Below are 17,421 nucleotides of genomic sequence, written 5' to 3' on the forward strand. Positions count from 1 at the left end.
TGAAGTCAATGCAATGCTAAATGTAAAATTTTTCAGTAATGAGAAATGAATCACTTTAGGGCTCTCACATAAAATAGAAAGGGGAAGAATGCTATTTAAAGAAGCCAATTTTAGTGTAAAAAAATAAGTGTAACTGAAAATCAAGATGGAAATCTAATGCTCTTGTAAAGGGCACAGTACAGTACAAAGACCGGAAATGTTGTCCAAAAAACAAAAACCTTAATTCAGTCATTGTTAGGACTGAACCTGCAAGTGCTAATCACCTGCTGCCTTTAGCTGAGAGCGCATAACAGTTGATAGGCACTTGGCATCTTGCAAGATCCTAGCTCCCTAAGCACACAGTACTTGAAAGGGAGTAGCATTTGGTAAATCTAAAATATCAGCCTCCAGAGGTATAGTTTCCATTGTAGTCTGGTTCTGTTTGTCAAAGAGAACTTCTGATTTTCATGTGATGGCCTGCTAGTGCTGACCTGTAGATCCATGCCAAATCCTTTTATAGCCGTATAGCTTGACATAGTTGAAGGTCCTTTTGACGCACAGACCTGGATGAATCAATAGTCATGTGTGGTAGCTAGACAGTACAGAAAGCAGAATGATATTTTGTTTTCTGTTAAATGACCTACACTTCAAAAAGTCCCCTTTGCTGAACACAACTTCTAGTCTGATATTTTAAATGAGAAATTGTTTATGAAATAGTATAGATTATGAGTAAAGTTGGTTGCTGTAAAGCGGGAGAAAAGTGAAAAATGAAATTAGGTTTTCAGTCTTGAAATCCTTTTACACTGCAGGCAATTTGTTCTTGTTCAAGTAGAGCGTCCTGCTGCACAAAGGCCAGTGGGAGGATGAGCTGCTTACTACAGGAGGCAAATCATTATAAGAATGTACTATTATAGAAAGGTCATTTCTCCATGGTTTTTACTAATGTTTGTGTGTGGATGTTTTAATTTTTATTTCTTCCTTCTATGTTCTCCTTGTCTATGTTGTGTCTCATGACTGTTCTGGATTGTCACTTGCGGTAGGTTTATCTTGCTATTTGGACGCATCTAGTCTAAAGCTCTGAAACATACAGTGTTCTGACAGCTCTGGCTCCTCAGCTGAGATTTATATGTAGCTTTGACACACATCAAGAGGCTGAACTAAATTGATTGGGTATTTTGTTTTGGGACTGAGGGGTGCTAGAGGAGGGAGTAGGAAAAGAGACTGTCCGTTTTTTCTATAGTCAAAACTTATTCAGTCAAACTGTACTAGAAAGCTCAAGTTTAAAATCAATAGGCACATAAAAATAACTTGTGAGTTTTATTTCCTTTTTGTATAAATGTCACCATATCGAAAGTAGGCTAGAGCAGTATGTATTTTTAATGTCTTTTTCTTAGTGTCACTAGAATGATTGGTACCTCATGAAACTTGCTGTGGGCTCTCTCGTCATCTCACTACAGTGTGCACATGTTAAGTTCTTAATCAAAGTATGCTCCATACCAAATTGTTTTAAGTAGTCTTACTCCAGAATTGTATTGCAGTAACTGAGTGAAGACTAGCACCAGCATTTTTGTAAGAATTTCCCCTGGCAGCTTTCATCTTTATAGTTTTCCAGTATCTGCCATGCCTCTAATGTCTCCCACAATTTTTTTCTTCAGGAAAAAAAAACACACCAAGAACCCAGCTCTAGAGACACTATAATAGCTGCTAATTTATTGGGTCTGAGTTTAATGCATTGGTACAGCAAAATTTTTGCTTAAGCTCAGCCTGTAGGCTATGGAAAGGAAGAGACTTAATCATTTAAGTCATGAATAGTGGCACTGAAAAATTATTAAAATTTAGCCCTATTGCTTGGAGAGTAATTGCTGCGGTGGTCTGAACCTTTTATTAGGTCACAAAGCATTTTGAAAGGAGATTTAATATCTCAGTCATTTCTCATTGCATCAGGTTGAAACACTGTCACTAGTGAAAGATTTTGGTTCTACAGAGAATGTGTCTGTTAGGTGAAGCAGGAGATTTGGGGTCAGGAATATGGAGTGTACCCTGGAATATGTGGAGTATATCCTTGGCTCTGCTACTGTCTTATTGTGGCCTTCAGTCAGTCACCTGACTTCTCTGCATATTTGTTTTCCTTTTACATACGCTTTCCCTTTACATTGGGGTAATAATGCCAACCTCATCAGAATATTCTGATTAACTTAAATGCATTAATAGCTGTGAAATATTTGGGCACTATAAAGTTACATGGTATAGGGAGATGAAATTGCACCCAACCAAAGTTCAATGTATAACAGTTTACTTAGACTGTTTCACCTTATGATTTTAGCTGTTGAGCAGTAAACACTCTTGTCCTCATTGAAACAAAATACTAAAGGAAAAAGCTTTCTACTGTTATGTAGCCTCAGAAATATTTCAAAACAATGTGTGTTGACCTGTAAAGCATAAGCATGAAGATCCTAGCCAAAATCAAGTCAGTAAAATCCACACATTCCATAGAGCCTGGATTTCACTTGAAGGATCCCATGCTTTTATTGCCATTAATAATCTGATAGGTTCTATCTGGAGGAGGGGAGTTCTCTTACTGGTATTGGTCTTCTGCAATGTTTGCTTGCTTGCTTGCTTCTTTGTTTTCCCAACTGAATCCCTGGAGAATAGTGTAGTTATTCCATGAAGCCACCTGTCTCAGCACACCATTTCCCATTTGTTGGCATCTTCTAGCCCACGCTGAAGTTTATGTTGGCCATGGCTTATCCATAATGCAGTGAGCCATCCTCATTCATACTCAGAAAGACAGTATGTGCTGCAGAGCCATTAGAGAGCAGACAATTAGTCAGAAACAATGCGAACAAGTCATTCTTGGGAAAAAAACTTGACCAGTCATCCTGCATTTTCTCCTGTCACAGAAACCAACTGTGTGGGATGCAGAAGACTTCATGAAAAATGTGAAATTAACAGGTTAATGATAATGCAATGCTATAGATGAGTATTTGTGTTCTGCAGGGCTTTCCATAAAACTCTTTTTTAACTATGTATTTATGTTAGACTTTCATACCCTTGGAAATTTGAAAGCAACAGCTGTAAGCCACAAAGCTGGGCTTATTTGCTCTCCTGTCTCTTCCTCTTTGTCACTCCCAAGAAGATGTAGGAAACTTATTTTGCATGCTTCCTGAGTTTCTTTTTCCTCCTTTTTAAAATATTTTTCCTGTAAAATAATTCATTTATTATTTTATTACTTACATTTAATGTAACCTATTTTATTGCAAGGGTGATATGAAGATACAGGCCTTATTCATTTTCTTACATCTCTTGTTTTCTGTGCTGAAGGTCTAGCCACTGGAAACTTCCATAGTTAAGGATTTTTCTTTCTTGTGTCCTCTTGCTTAACAGACCAAATTTTGAATTCTTTATTCAAGACCAGAGTCTGCAGGTTCCTAATGAGTGATGTTTAGGAATTGCATTAGCAATACGCAATTATTCCCTAAATTGAGTGGTCTGAATCACACTCTCAAAGCATTTATCTGTATCCACCGATTACATGGGGAGCTAAACTCTTATAGTAAGTGCCTGAAGTTAGTGGATATGAATACCCTATAACAGGAACAGCAGTTTCTATCAATGAGCTATACACTTCCAACCCTATGGGGAATATTTAAGTGTTTATTTCTTAAGTAAAGGCATTTATTCATTGCAAACAAAATGATGGATGATAAGTATGAATAGCAAAATTGTCTTCAAGCATGAGAAAAATCAGATACTGATAACGTCCTGTTTAGAGGATGCTGAAAGGATGATCTTAACTATTTTCTGTGCAACTGAGCCAAAGGACACCTTTGCCAGCTTTTTTCTCTGTATATCAATGCAGCACGCCATAAATCATGTCTGGCTGTATTTAGGTTAATTTTCACTGTTAAATAGATGTAGCCCTAGTGATATAGTATGACAAATTTGTCAAATGGAAATAAATTTAGTACTCAGAGTGGTCTTTTCATACTCAGGAGCCAGCTCTGGCCCAAAGCATGCTTCCGTCTGGCCCGCGGCCATACGTTTGGGGAGGATGAAGAACAATTGATTGAGTAGCACGCACTGGCCAAGCAGCCTAAAGCTGCCTCCTACGCACAGCCTGGTGCTCAGCACAGCCAGCCACTGCCATATGGGAAGTGGGGGCAGAGCATGAGAGCGTACTTGCAAGAGCAGTTGCTTATTTTTGTTCACGCACGTGGGCCCTGCATCGAGAACAGAGCCCCAGCCCACAGGGTGGACTTCCAAATTGACCCCCCAGGTGGAGATTGTCCGCATCTTTTTTCAGCAAAGAAAAGCTGGGTGCAAGAAAAACGGCTGATCTGGGGACTTAACAGCTCCAACTTGAATGTATTTCTCCATATTTTACATTAAATACCCTCCAGCATTTGCTGTATTGCACCTAAAGAAGTCAATGTTTCAGTACCCAAACAATCCCATGAGCTCTTAAGCAGAACTTTATAACCTGTATCCCATGTCATAGGGCTCCTAAAGGACTAAAGCCTTTTGAATAATCCAGCAGACCATTTAAAACCTGGATAACAAGCAAGAAAGTAATGTCAAGGCATCACATGCTGGACACAGCAGGATCTTGCTCATTCTGTGCATCGGTGTGGCCCACTGCTGGTGTACGAGGCCAACAGTCTTGCGGCAGTAATGGCAAAGTGGATTTCACGGTGACCAAAGCCTGGCTCAGCCCCTGGAAACCCAGGCACAACACATTCTTTAAATTAATTCATGGAGAGAAAGCAGATGCTGAAACAATGAAATTTTGCCTTTCCTTCTGAGGGACTCTGATAGACAATGTCTTACAATTGCAAGAAGAGCAGGCTTTTCTGGTGAACCAGACAGGAATTTTTAAAGGCTTTTCTTGTCCCCCTGGGATAAGAATTGGCCAGGTCAGAATTGTGTTGTTCTTGAATGTGAAAGAAATTGATAAGAGATGCACCACGATTAGTGGAAATACAGCCATTCCTAGGCATGGACATCAATAGGAGGAAAAATTGCCTTTGTGATAAATTCATTGTTGGACATGGCACAGAACATTCTCTCTGCAGAATAATATTGTTTTCTTCTGTTCAATTCAACAGGCATTGCACAAGCCTGAGGACTGGGCATCATTCACACATTTAAAAAATATCCCCTTCACCATGTGAACAAAAAGAATGATTGTTGGGATAGACTTAGATGGAATTCAGACTGCACCATGTGCTGTGCAGCACATAAACTTGCAGGCTGCAGTCAACATGGTATTTTTTCCTGCCTAAGGTGTCTCATTCTTGTTTATTGGTAACTGTTTCCTTAAAACTGAAATTGTAGGTCACCTCATGAAGGGAAGCAGTCCTAAAAGCACTGTTAATGAAGATATTTCTTTACATATGACAATGAAAGACACTCTGTGTGCAGTCCTAAATAGACTGAGAAATGAACTAGGCATTAACAAATGCGACACAAAGATAACAGCAGAATCGAAAAGCAAAATATTCCTTCATGGAGCCTTTCACCGTGATGGTGACTCAGTCATGATTTTGGCCTCTGCCTTGCTTTATAGGAGGCGAAGAAGTACACTACCTCAAGCGGTTTTGATATTTGAATCTCATATCAGTTTGCTTTCTTGGAGTTTTTGCACTTACAGAATCTGAAGACAAATAAAAGACCAACTGTGCTAAATCCCTTGCAGACCCTCATGATTTCTGTGAGAAATTTGGGGAGGGATTAAATAAAAATATACATAAAGATGTTTTAATGCCTGGAATCTCTCTTGCGTCTTGTGCTGTGTAGTAGTGGTGTAAATCCACCCAAACAGAGTGCAGGGCTTCTGGTGGAACTGAACTGGAAGGAAGGGAGGTTCAACATAGCAGAAGAGCAGCTGGCATTGCAAAGTGGCTTTTGTTGCCTTGTAGAGTGGAACAGTGAGAAAGCCCAGGAAATGTGAAAACCTGCTACAAGGTGTAGAATCTGCAAAAGCACTGTTTTCTTTTTTCTTTCATCTTTCTTCTGGTGCAAAAGATGAGTCTACAAAATGTGAAAATGAAGTATTTTCTTTAACAACCCAGAAGAAAATAAGAGACTGTAAAACCACCCTTAATTATGTTATGGAAGTGAAGAAAGAACCAGCAGATTGAGACTGTGTATCTTGAATTGCTATAATTTAGCCGTGTTTTCTGTAGGAACCACCACACAGTAGATGAGCTTGAAAACAGTTGACTAAGCATGGCATAGAAAGAAAATCCTAATGGCATATGTAGATTCATGTCTGCACCCTTGGCTAGAACTAGTTACAGAGCTCATTCAAATGTGGATCAAACAATACGTTGCTCAAAAAGATTCATTTGCCTTCAAGCTCTAATAAAGCATATATTATCTATTATGTGGCTCTACTGAGGTTCTTGACACAACATAACTTTTTCTACTTTCTGACTTCATTAGATGTGAATGTATCACCTGGTGATGGTCGTGTTGGGTTAACACTTTTTTTGTATGTTTTTGTACCTGCTTATACATAAGCGTACATTTTTCGGGTGCTAATACACATGTAAGAGGATATGGTAGTTCTATTGCTGTGTGTTTCTGCATATGTTATATAGATGAAGAAATCGCTTGAGTGAACTTCACAGTTGTCCCAAATTAGAAAAATTAAATCCTGTCTCTGGCACTATGTAATAATGTGTTTCTATGCTGCGTATTTCACAGAAAAAGCATTTAAAATGTCATGGAATTAAAAGAAATATTAGGAAAGGAAAGGCTTATATTCCTCTGCATCTAAATACAGCCTTTCTGATCACAGTCATGTCAGTTGGAGAGGCTTGAGGAGAAAGCTGGCTGATAATTAAAAATATTTTATTGTCTCCAAAACCAATAAAATATAGCTGCTTATTTTAATTGATTGCAGCAATACAACAATAAGATCCAATATAGCGTGATACAGTGTGCTATAAATTGAGGTTTGCAGTACTATTCCATTAAATATTGATCTTTCGGAGAATCTCAATACAAAATGAAAATCCCTACGGGGTGTTTCAAGTACTTTGAAGCAATCCAATTCTTCTTCCTCTTTGGAACACAGTAGCTGCATCAAACATGAGAAACTTCTGTGCTTCCTTTGACTTGGCTTCTTCTTAAAGCATTGGCTCCTAGTTTGAAAGTGAATTCCTCTCTTAAAGATCAGAACTATTATGTACAGACTACGTTAGAGATAATCATTTGTCATTTCCTCCCTCCCCCCGCTCCACAACCCCGGCAAAATCAGAACACTCTGTCTCATTCTTAGTGTTTTCACTATTTCATTTTCATTTTTCATAATTCTTCAGTATTTCTGAGTCAAGGTCAAAAAGAATCATATAGCTCCTCAGCTGATGTGAGTAGTGTGGAATCTTTTCTCTCTCTCCTGGGAGATAGCTTTCATTTTCCAATAGGCCTGCCATAACCTATGGAGAAGAGTTTCCCAATCACTCAGCATGTTCTGCCTGCACTTGAAAACTCCTGTGCAAGAAGCACATGGTTTCCTTTGTTTCCCGTATTATTTTCTAGAGTCATATAGTAAGAACTTCTTCACATTGGGTTACCCCTCACTCTGGCATCTCCCAGACTGTTTAGCTATTCAGAAGAGTATATAATTTTTCTAGAGAGAGGATGGAGAGGTAACTATTGCCTCAATGCAATGCTTATGAATGCCTTGTACCTAGAAAATAGCATAGACAGTACTCTTTGCATTATCAGAGAGGCAGGTCCCTTCTATCCCTGAGGAATGGCTGTAGAGTAGTCCCCCTCAAAAAAAATCCCATGACAACACTAGATGTAGCAGCAGAGAGGCCAGTACTCATCCCAGAACTGGCATATATCTGTCTAGATAACTATGCAGGTGCTGTAAATCACTCTTCTACTGTGAAGTCCTCTGCTGGGGCAATACTGAGATGATTCAGAGCAGTGTGTCTTGGAGTTAATGTCCAACTGTGAGCTTTTGCTTCCTGGTGTCTCCGGACTGAGACAGATGTGGTTGCCTCAGTTGCACTGAGTCACATCTTCATAATTTTTCATGGTCAGAGAGTCTTGAAGCTTATTTTTATTACCAGTGAAAGGAAGGAGTCTGATGTGATCATCTCACTCCATATCCTGAAAGCCCCGTGCATGGTCTAGCAGGGGCTGAGCCTCAGGCTGGCTTCACTCCAGTCCAATTCGCTCTTGCATTAGAGCCTGTCAGCTCTGAAGTGCCATGTTTGTTTCTCTGTTAACAAAAGTGTGGTTTTGCTACAGCCAGGGAACTCACTAGCAGCTCAGGGATTAAAATATCTCAAAATGACTTTCATTTCAGGCAGTTTAGCACTTCCAAATAGAAATGATTTGGCTCAAAAACATCAGAGGTGATTCTTATCCACTATCAGCCTTCCTCACCAATCTCATGCGCATATACTGTAATTTATGTTCCTAGTAAAGAGTCCATCGTTCACTAACATTCACATATTTAATGCTCACCCAGCTCCTCAGCTTGCATAAATCAATGTTGTTCCATTGATTTCAGTTGAGCTGTGCCAGCTGAAGTTCTAGCTTATTTCAAAAGTAGAAAAATAATTGCTTAATTCTGTGCAATTTTAAATCTGACCTTTTGAATTGAGAACTGTCTCCTGAAAAATAACATTTTCTGCTTCAGAGATCAATCTTCCCTCTTACCACACCCACACTGTTGCATGGCCCTACTGCCTTCATGGCTGAGTGAGACCGCTAATGCTTTTATATTCTTTCTTTCACCAACCAGCATCAGCCATGGGTACAGCTAGTTTCCAGTCTTTGGTCCAACCTCTCTATCTCTCCAGATACAGAGCTGCAGCTGCAACCTATTACTTATAACTGCTGTAGCTTTCTTCAAGAAGAAAAACAAAACAAGACAGAACAAATCTTACTCTTGCAGTTAATAGCCTGTCTGTGCAGGCAGAAGCTCCATACTGAAGCCATTTTCATCCAGATAAGGCTCTTATAGGTAACCATATATTGCTTACTAAAATATGCAGATAACAATTCTAGATAAGTGCTCAGTATTGATTCTTTGTTTTCACACACACAAATTTATTTTCACATTTTCCACAAAAATTTTTCACTGTTTGCCTCATCACTTCAGCCCATTTTTCAGTTCTTACTTAGGTAAGAATCTGGTTGAATGAGAACTACATAGTTAGTTGTTGTTCATATGGTTTAATAATTGTATGAATTCCCTTTTTCACAGTGCAAACACTTCTGCTTTCTGGTACAGCAAAAATGATGATATCTCTTAGTATTTTAAGTGTGCATGGAATCTGAGATAACTGCTGTGTCCTTTAAAAGTAGCAGGTTTTATATAGTAGATGAAACTATAAGCAGTTCTTTATTTCTTTACTTCTGTATTTCTTTCTAAGCAAACTAAAATGAGTTTTCAATCAGTTTGGTTCAGCCTAGCTTTATAGTGAGAATGAATAAAAAGGAAATGGGTCTTGGGAGGGAGGGAAAAGGAGAAACATGCATTTGCTAATGGCATGGTAAAAACTTGCTTCCATATTCATTCTAAATAAACATGAAAAATGTTTGGCATATGATTGTAGGAAGAACTCATCCACAACACATTGTCCTTATCATAGTAATCCTACAGAAACATGTTGCCGATTGCAAACGATTCACAGCATGCACAGCTAGGTGTGACATTGCCAAGATATTCGTAAGTTGAATGGTGTGACTTTGCTGATTTAATAGCATGTTTGCCTCCTTGTGCCTCTTTAAGAGACAGTGTGAGTCCAGAAGGATTTTTTAATATCAAGTTGACATTTTCTTTCTACTTTCAGGTTTTGTAACAATTGTTGCTTGCAATATTCCAAGAAGCTTTCTTCCTACTTCCATTGCTTGCTTGCTGGTTTTAAAGTTTTATTGAGCAGCCTAAGTAGTATAAATATATATGTAAACTGCATATATGGATTTCTGCTGTCATGCTTGCTTTTAATGGCTTTACAATAGATCTGAGGACAGTGTCTATTTATTTTGAACTGGTGCTTAAGAGCTAGCCTTTTTTATTAGTATTGTTTTCCTTCTTTCTAGGCTCTTAAGGATGATGATGCTGAGACTGGGCTGACTGATGGGGAAGAGAAAGAAGAACCCAAAGAAGTGGAGAAACTAGGGAAAATCCAATATTCTTTGGATTATGACTTCCAGAATAACCAGGTTTGAAACACACAACCTGTACCATTTCATTTCTGTGTGGGCAAGGGGAGAGTGAAGTAACACATTTAGGTACAATAGATATTTCTGAAATCCTTATTTGCTCCAACGAGTAGAGAGAGAAAGCAAGATGGAAAGCAAGACTAAATTGATATTCAGTGTATTCTGAATCTATATTACACCTTTAATCAAAATTGAATACATGGTTTTATCTAATTATTATTAATAATTTATATTAAAGTGTCAGCAATCAATGTCAGGACACATGATACTATGGAGTCTACATGCAGACAGCAAAAGATAGCATCTGCTTTCAGGCATTTAAGATGTAAGCAAAGAAAAGACAGGAAAAAAGAGAGGAACATGAAAGTAAGGTGATTCATCATAGGTCTTTTAGCAAGTTCATAAGACTACCTGGAGTAGCTTCCTGTCACTGTCTCAAGAGCCCACTTTGCCTCATTAACCTGCTACACCAGATTCTGTTGCTCTCCATAAAAGTATGTCTATCAGCCAACAGATGATTAGTTTGAAACTAGAGTCCAAATAAAAAGATTTATCTCCCAAGGGACAGGAAAGTTAGACAGAAAGAATCTCCAGTCAAGGACTGATATTCCTGCCATACTATTTTCTGAAGCTGAGGTGTTACATTGGTAAGACCAAACTTAAACATACTTCCCCAGGTTTTCAGTAGGAAAAGAGACCCTAATGTGATGTAAACATAGAACCAACCCACTTAACAGGTCTGGTCACATCCTGGACTAGTCCATATTTTCTTCCACTCCATGGCCTCTTGCTATGGTTGGGATCACCTTCATCAATTATTACAATTTATAGACTCATATTAAAACTCACTGTTCTTCACTTTGGACCAAAGCACACGAAAATATCTTCCTTACTTCTACTGCATGTCTTCCAGTGAAATTGAAAACACATATCACATATTTCATTTTTTAACAACTTCAGTCAAAACACATCATTCTTCTCTATTTAGGGAAAGAAATGACTACTGAACTGAAATCCCTGTTAATTCCTACTCTGCATCTGAACTGACTTCTGCATGTACTTGTGATTTATTTCCACAGTATGAATTCAGATTCTTTATCTGTGGAATGCAGCACACTCACTTGTTGCAAGACAGAGAACAGAAAGAGAAATTAAGAAAATTTTCTGTGTCAGTAGCAGGATATTTGCAGACAGCTATGATCTGGCACAATACATAGTATTTCCCCATCTTTTCAACTATCTTCTGACTATCCGTGCCTGTTTGTCAAAGCAAGAGACAAAAAGAATTTGGAAGCCTTTCAAGAACCTATGGTTAAAGGAGCTTCTCCTCAACTCCCAAAGCAAACTCTTCAGCAAAATCCTTCTCCCTGTCCATGTGATGAGTCACACTGATCCCCCTTGAAATCAGTATGAGATGTTAGATCCTTCAAAAGCAGAAGATCTAAAGGGGGAAAGGAAAAGCTGCAAATGTGTTCTGACAAATGGATTTCAGTTTCCTTAGAATATAAAAAAAAGCTTTCTTTGTGAATTTCATTGAAGGAAATGTCATGTTGATTTTGAGAACTATAGAAAAGGAAATGGGATGGGAGGGCAACGACTGTAAAAGTGTGTAGTATTTACTTAAGGTAGTAAATTCTTTGAGTTGTGAATTCCTGTTTTATTTTGCTGTCCTAAACTGGGTTGCACTCTGCAATTTGTTTGGGGATAGATAATATAAAAGAGTAAAACAGGAGATTCAGTTAGGTTGGTATAGCATGGTGGCATGAAACTACAAACCTGAAATTCAGTTATTATCCAATACGTTGCACAGGGTTAAAAATGGAGACAAGATGACTGAAGTACTCTCCAGAGCATGATGCTTCAGTTTTAGGGAGAGAAATTTTCAAAGGGAGGTGAATTGCTTTTCCAGTGTTAACTAAAAGTCACAGACTTGTTTTTCACTCTTTGATGTGAAAGACTTGATGTAAATCCTGAGCCTATCAATGTATTTATGAACAATTATGCATCTAGGATAACAACGAGAGAGAAAAAGGGAAAGTGTTTCATACAGCTAAAGAAAAATGCTTCATGGAGCTTAAGAGCCCACAGGTGGGAAGGCGTGCAGGCCACACTGTGGATTTAAAACTGGCAGAAATAAATCCAACTTTGAAGAATATCTGGAAGCTAGGAGCTTTTTTCCTAGCCTGACTATACTGTTCTGTATTCCATTTGCTGGAGCTTCTGTTTCCAATTTTAAACAGTTCATCCATGAGAGGAGCAAATATGTTGTGACTGAAGCACTCATTTAGAAGAACATTTTCTCAGATTTAGTTCCCAGTTCTTAATCTCTTGCCTTCAGATTGACCTTAAGTCACTTGAATATTTACATTAGTTCCATGTCCATGAAACAAGGATTAAAAATACATTCCTCCTCTTAATTCCTTTGTGCTGATGAGTCCTTACATAGCCTGAGAGGTCTACAAATTATTGCAATACAAACTATAGTTTACCAGTTTAGAACAACATAAGCCTTCATTTATAACACTCAAAAATGGCCACAGCATTTAAAAGTTTCAAAGATACTTCAGTCTTGTTTTTTAGAAGACATTTAAGAAAATAATTTTCTTGTCTTGCAATGAAATCAAGAATTGATATTAGGACTTAGTTACCAAAAGTTAGGTTTGATTTTTTTTTTTGAAAATGTTATCCTTAGGTAACTACTTAAGGCCATTTGTATACATAGCAACGGAAATTAAATGTGAAGAAGACTGCAAGACTCACTTGTTTTCAGTGGAGCTCTACCTGAAGATTTGTACTTGATATATCTCCTTCTTGTGTTTGAGGGTGGGGGAGGTTCCGTGTTGAGGATTCAGAATACAGATTTTTTAGTCAAAATTACACATTCTTGATTGTTTAATAATGTGATTTCTATTCATGGTGCCCAGCACAGAAAAATAATGCACAAGAGGCAATAGCAATTGGAAGTTATTTGATTGCAGTCTTTAAAAAGATGAATTCCATATTTAGCTGTAATCAGCTGCCCTTTAAAAACCTCTTTTCCGCTTAAAAACAGCCTTTGTAGAGTCTGCATCTGCCATAATTGGTTTTGTAGTCTATAGCTCTGCTTCATTTGCCTTCCTTGAAGAGTTTCCTAAAAGGGGAGAGTTTTTGATAGACCAGAAATAGACTGTGCGTGCCTCTGTGTGTGTGTGTGTGTGTGTGTGTGTGTGTGTGTGTATTTTTCTGTTACAAATTTTTTATAAACATCTATTTGAAATTTCATTCTGCTGTTTTTCTCTCTTTTCAGCTTTTGGTTGGGATCATTCAAGCAGCTGAGCTGCCTGCATTAGATATGGGTGGTACATCAGATCCCTATGTGAAAGTTTTCCTTCTGCCTGATAAGAAGAAGAAATATGAGACAAAAGTCCACAGAAAGACCCTTAACCCTGTTTTCAATGAGCAATTTACATTCAAGGTATTTTTTGATAATTATTGAAATGTCTTTCTTTCATTACTGTGGATGGTAACAAGTCATCTCATGCTCAGCTACAAAGTTAGACACATCTTAGTTTATTGGTAAACAGGGCATAGTGAATTTTTCCGTTGCAGAAACCTCTGAAATTCAATCTAATGATGAGAATGGTGTAACACATGGACAGATCCTCAGCAGGTGTAAAAGGCTTGAGCTATCCTGATTTATGACAGTCTGATTCATATATGATGGTTGGAGACTACTTATAAGAAAATAGGAAAAGAGTGACATTTTGACAAATGTCAGATGAATTTCACTAAACCAGCATTTTCTTTAAATATCTTTGTTGTCTGATTTATGAATTTCAATATACCATTTTTTTTTCCCTCAAAAATAAATTAAAACTCTAGGAAGGCAAATGGATGAAGGAAAACACATCAGATTAATCTCGCTAGACTTTGCTTCTATCCTGTCATATCAGTTCTTTACCATGCTACTTTACGTATGAATGTACAGGTAGTTAAGGCTTACATTGTGATATTTAACTTCTTCCAATAGTATCTATCAATAGTGTCTTCCTAAAACTGTAGCCATGCCTAAACTCCAGTTAAATACAATAAAGGGATTCAATTCAGCATGTTCCAAAGGGCTTCTCCTAATATACATTTGTCTGCTGTTGCTTTAGGCCTTTCTATGCCCAGTCCTATAATGACAGCTACAGATTGAAAACAGGAACAGGGAAAGACTCAGGCTGTGTAATCATTCAATAAGAAAGATATCCCTGGAGGTCACAACTACTACTGCATACATAAGCTTATTTTTTCCCTTGAAGATGTTCATAAAAATAATCTTTTGTGGGGAGGTATTTTTTTCTTGAGCTTTCCTAAGAGAGGATTTAAAAGAAAACAGACTTATAAATTACAGATTCCAGTGCAGCACACACAAGCAAAAAAAAAGAAATAACCAATAATCCTGTCATCGAAAATGAAGGCACAAATTATAAATCAGAGCATCCACTCCTGAGCTGTAATGTCCACTTGTTTTAAGTCACATCTTTAATATTCAGATTCTACTCTCCAGAAGAAAATTACAGTTTTCTAAGCTAGAACTGGCAGAGCTGTTCAGGTGCATCCCAATAGGTTACTGATTATCCCCTGGATACTGTTTTCTGCACTCAAGAGACAGCCAAGCCAGCATGCCAAATACTATCATTCTTCTGGAGACTATACTAAAAAAGACAAGTGACCAAGAATATCAGTGAACTAGCGCTGCAACTTTAATAAATAATTTGTCTGGGAACCACTACAATATTTCACTTCTTTTGGCAAAGCCTTACTCTTCTGAAACACTTGCACAGTGCATAGCTCCCGTTGGCGTCCCTCCTACCCCTGTCTAGGGCAGAGCTGCCTACGGGGCACCTCGGCTCCGTGTTGCTGCCCTCTCCCAGGATCGCAGGTGTGAGCCTTCCTCCCAGGGAAAGGCTGAGGGGGAAGAGATGGGCTGTTTCTCTGCTCTGTTACTCTTGAGAGCTGAACCCCATCCTTTATCTTCTTTAGCTGGTTCCTTGTGTTACTGCCCTTCCATTTCTCTTTCTCAGACACCCACAGTTCAGCTCCATGGTGCAGGTGACCTGTCAGGGCAAGAAAAAGACCCCTGTATTTGTGTCTCTACCAAGGTCTCGCCTGCTTTAAGTCAATAAGCTGAGTATCTCTGAGCTGAGTAGAAAGCAGGGAGGGGGAACAAGCCTTTAAAGGAGCCAAGGACATCCGAAGCCGATGCTGCTTTAGAGGCACTGAATGGAGGGAGCACAGATCTTCTTGCAAAATAACTAAGCTTTACTGAAGTCAGGGTAATGATAAAAAAAAAGAATAAATAAATGTAGTCTTTTCATGCAATCCAAATGATGGGATCCCTTAAGCAGTATTGTAACTGATGGAAAAAGCTTTAAAATGTTTCTGTTTTCCTGTTTTTAATGCTCTGTAAAATGCATATGAAATTATTTAAAGTTTTGTCTTCCATGCACACTTGCCTTCTATAGCTTTTTAGAAGGCTAATTACATAACTAATTTACAGAATCAAAATAGATTTTGCTATAGTATTTATTTCCTTTTAATGCAATGCACAGCCCTGTAGCTCCTGGAATTATTGTACACAGTAATAGAAACTGGAGCTGGCCCTCAATTTTAAAAATTTCTTGTAAACATTATGTAACATGAAGAAGAAAAACTACTCATGTTATTAGTTAGTATTTTAAAAAGCAAGTCAAAGCCAAACTAACAAAATACATGAGGCTCCTAGGGTTTAAACAGACCAGAACATATAGCTGTTAGCATGGCCAATGATAATGCCATGCTTTCATTTCTCTTTTTATATAGACAATTAATAAAGAAATGTTTATTGAAGCCCATGGAAACCATTTACACTTGCAAAATATATTCAAATTGACCAAGTGTTCAATGCTAAGTCCAAACAATTCCTAAATCAGACTTCTCCAGACAGCCACTCGAGTGTAGCTTACCTGAACTGCACATCTTTGTCTGAATATTAAAAATGTGACTCATAAACATCTTAACCTACAGCATCTGTCTGAAGCACATCAGAACAGCTGGAGAATTAGTCAGAACTGGGCTTTCTGCCACCACAATTTCTAACTGTGCACAGTGACTTGGAATGAACCTTAGTGTCTACAGTGTGAAAGGTATAATAATGAAAAATATGCCTTGGCAAGTAATAGGTAGTTGTACTGTAAGAGAACTATTCAGTGTCTAATTACTTTGTGTTGGATACAGCAAGCCAATTCTGTTTTTCTCATCAGTCTGAGCAACCCATTTCTAAGTGATGACAGTTGATTTATTGAGGAAAAGATACTATTGTGTTAAAAGTTCATATGTCTTCGGTGCAAATAATTGGGCTTCCTGTTTCAGTTTCATCACCCACAAAATAATTTGGAATAGAATGGAAAAAACCCAGAGAGTGATGAGTGAGCTGCCACCTTGTTCTATTGAGTGCCATAGCCTAGTCTCAAAAAATACTGCATCCGGTGATGCTGAAACAAATATACCTCATAATTTTCCCTGCAGTTCAATTTACCTGAGATGACAGCTGATAAACCAAAGAAACAGATTTGCATTGTAGTGGACTCATCTTTATTGTCTGAGAGTTTGTCATTTTTCTCTCCTTTACAGGTGCCATACTCCGAGCTGGGTGGAAAAACTTTAGTGATGGCAGTTTATGACTTTGATCGTTTCTCCAAACATGATATCATTGGGGAATATAAAGTTGCGATGAACACAGTGGACTTTGGTCATGTGACGGAGGAGTGGAGGGACTTACAAAGTGCTGAGAAGGAAGAGGTAGGAAAAATCACATGTTTTTGTCAGGACACTTTTATCCTCAGCTGGAGACAGTCAAACCAGCAACATTTTTTTTGCCAAGACAGTTCCCATCTGCTATCAGCATTTCTCAGGCTGATAAATTTTTGATAAGCATCTTTTTCAATACTTTTTGCATGGTACACTCTCCTGTATTAATCCTACTTTTAGGATTTTTTTTTTAATCAATCTTTTTGATACTTTAAGTGATATATTAAGGAAATGTTCATGAGTTTGACTTTTCCTTGAGTTGGTGCAGTCTGTGTACCTAAAATTTGCATTTGAATTAAAAGAGCAGTGTGCATGTAGGCTTTTTGTGGCCATAATACTTCTGAATGTTTGCATCTCAAGACATCTTATTGTGCATGAAGATGATGGCAGATCTTCACTGCAATACTTTACTGTTTTATTGAACTGCTCTACAGT

At 38.0% G+C, this 17,421-nt stretch overlaps 1 protein-coding gene across 3 annotated transcripts in view; it reads left to right on the forward strand.

Annotated features, from left to right (window-relative positions):
* The window catches only part of SYT1 (synaptotagmin 1), a 352,931-nt gene that overhangs the window by 260,173 nt on the left and 75,337 nt on the right, over positions 1–17,421 (forward strand). For 2 of the 3 annotated variants that reach the window (XM_064509467.1, XM_064509475.1), the window contains exons 5-7: positions 10,051–10,173; positions 13,460–13,627; positions 16,810–16,977. In XM_064509467.1, coding sequence (XP_064365537.1) covers positions 10,051–10,173; positions 13,460–13,627; positions 16,810–16,977 — 459 coding nt within the window. The remainder of the gene's footprint in view (positions 1–10,050; positions 10,174–13,459; positions 13,628–16,809; positions 16,978–17,421) is intronic. The other variant, XM_064509482.1, reaches the window with a different exon arrangement.

This window comes from Dromaius novaehollandiae, chromosome 1 (genome assembly GCF_036370855.1).
Source record: "Dromaius novaehollandiae isolate bDroNov1 chromosome 1, bDroNov1.hap1, whole genome shotgun sequence".
NCBI classification, from domain to species: Eukaryota; Metazoa; Chordata; class Aves; order Casuariiformes; family Dromaiidae; genus Dromaius; species Dromaius novaehollandiae.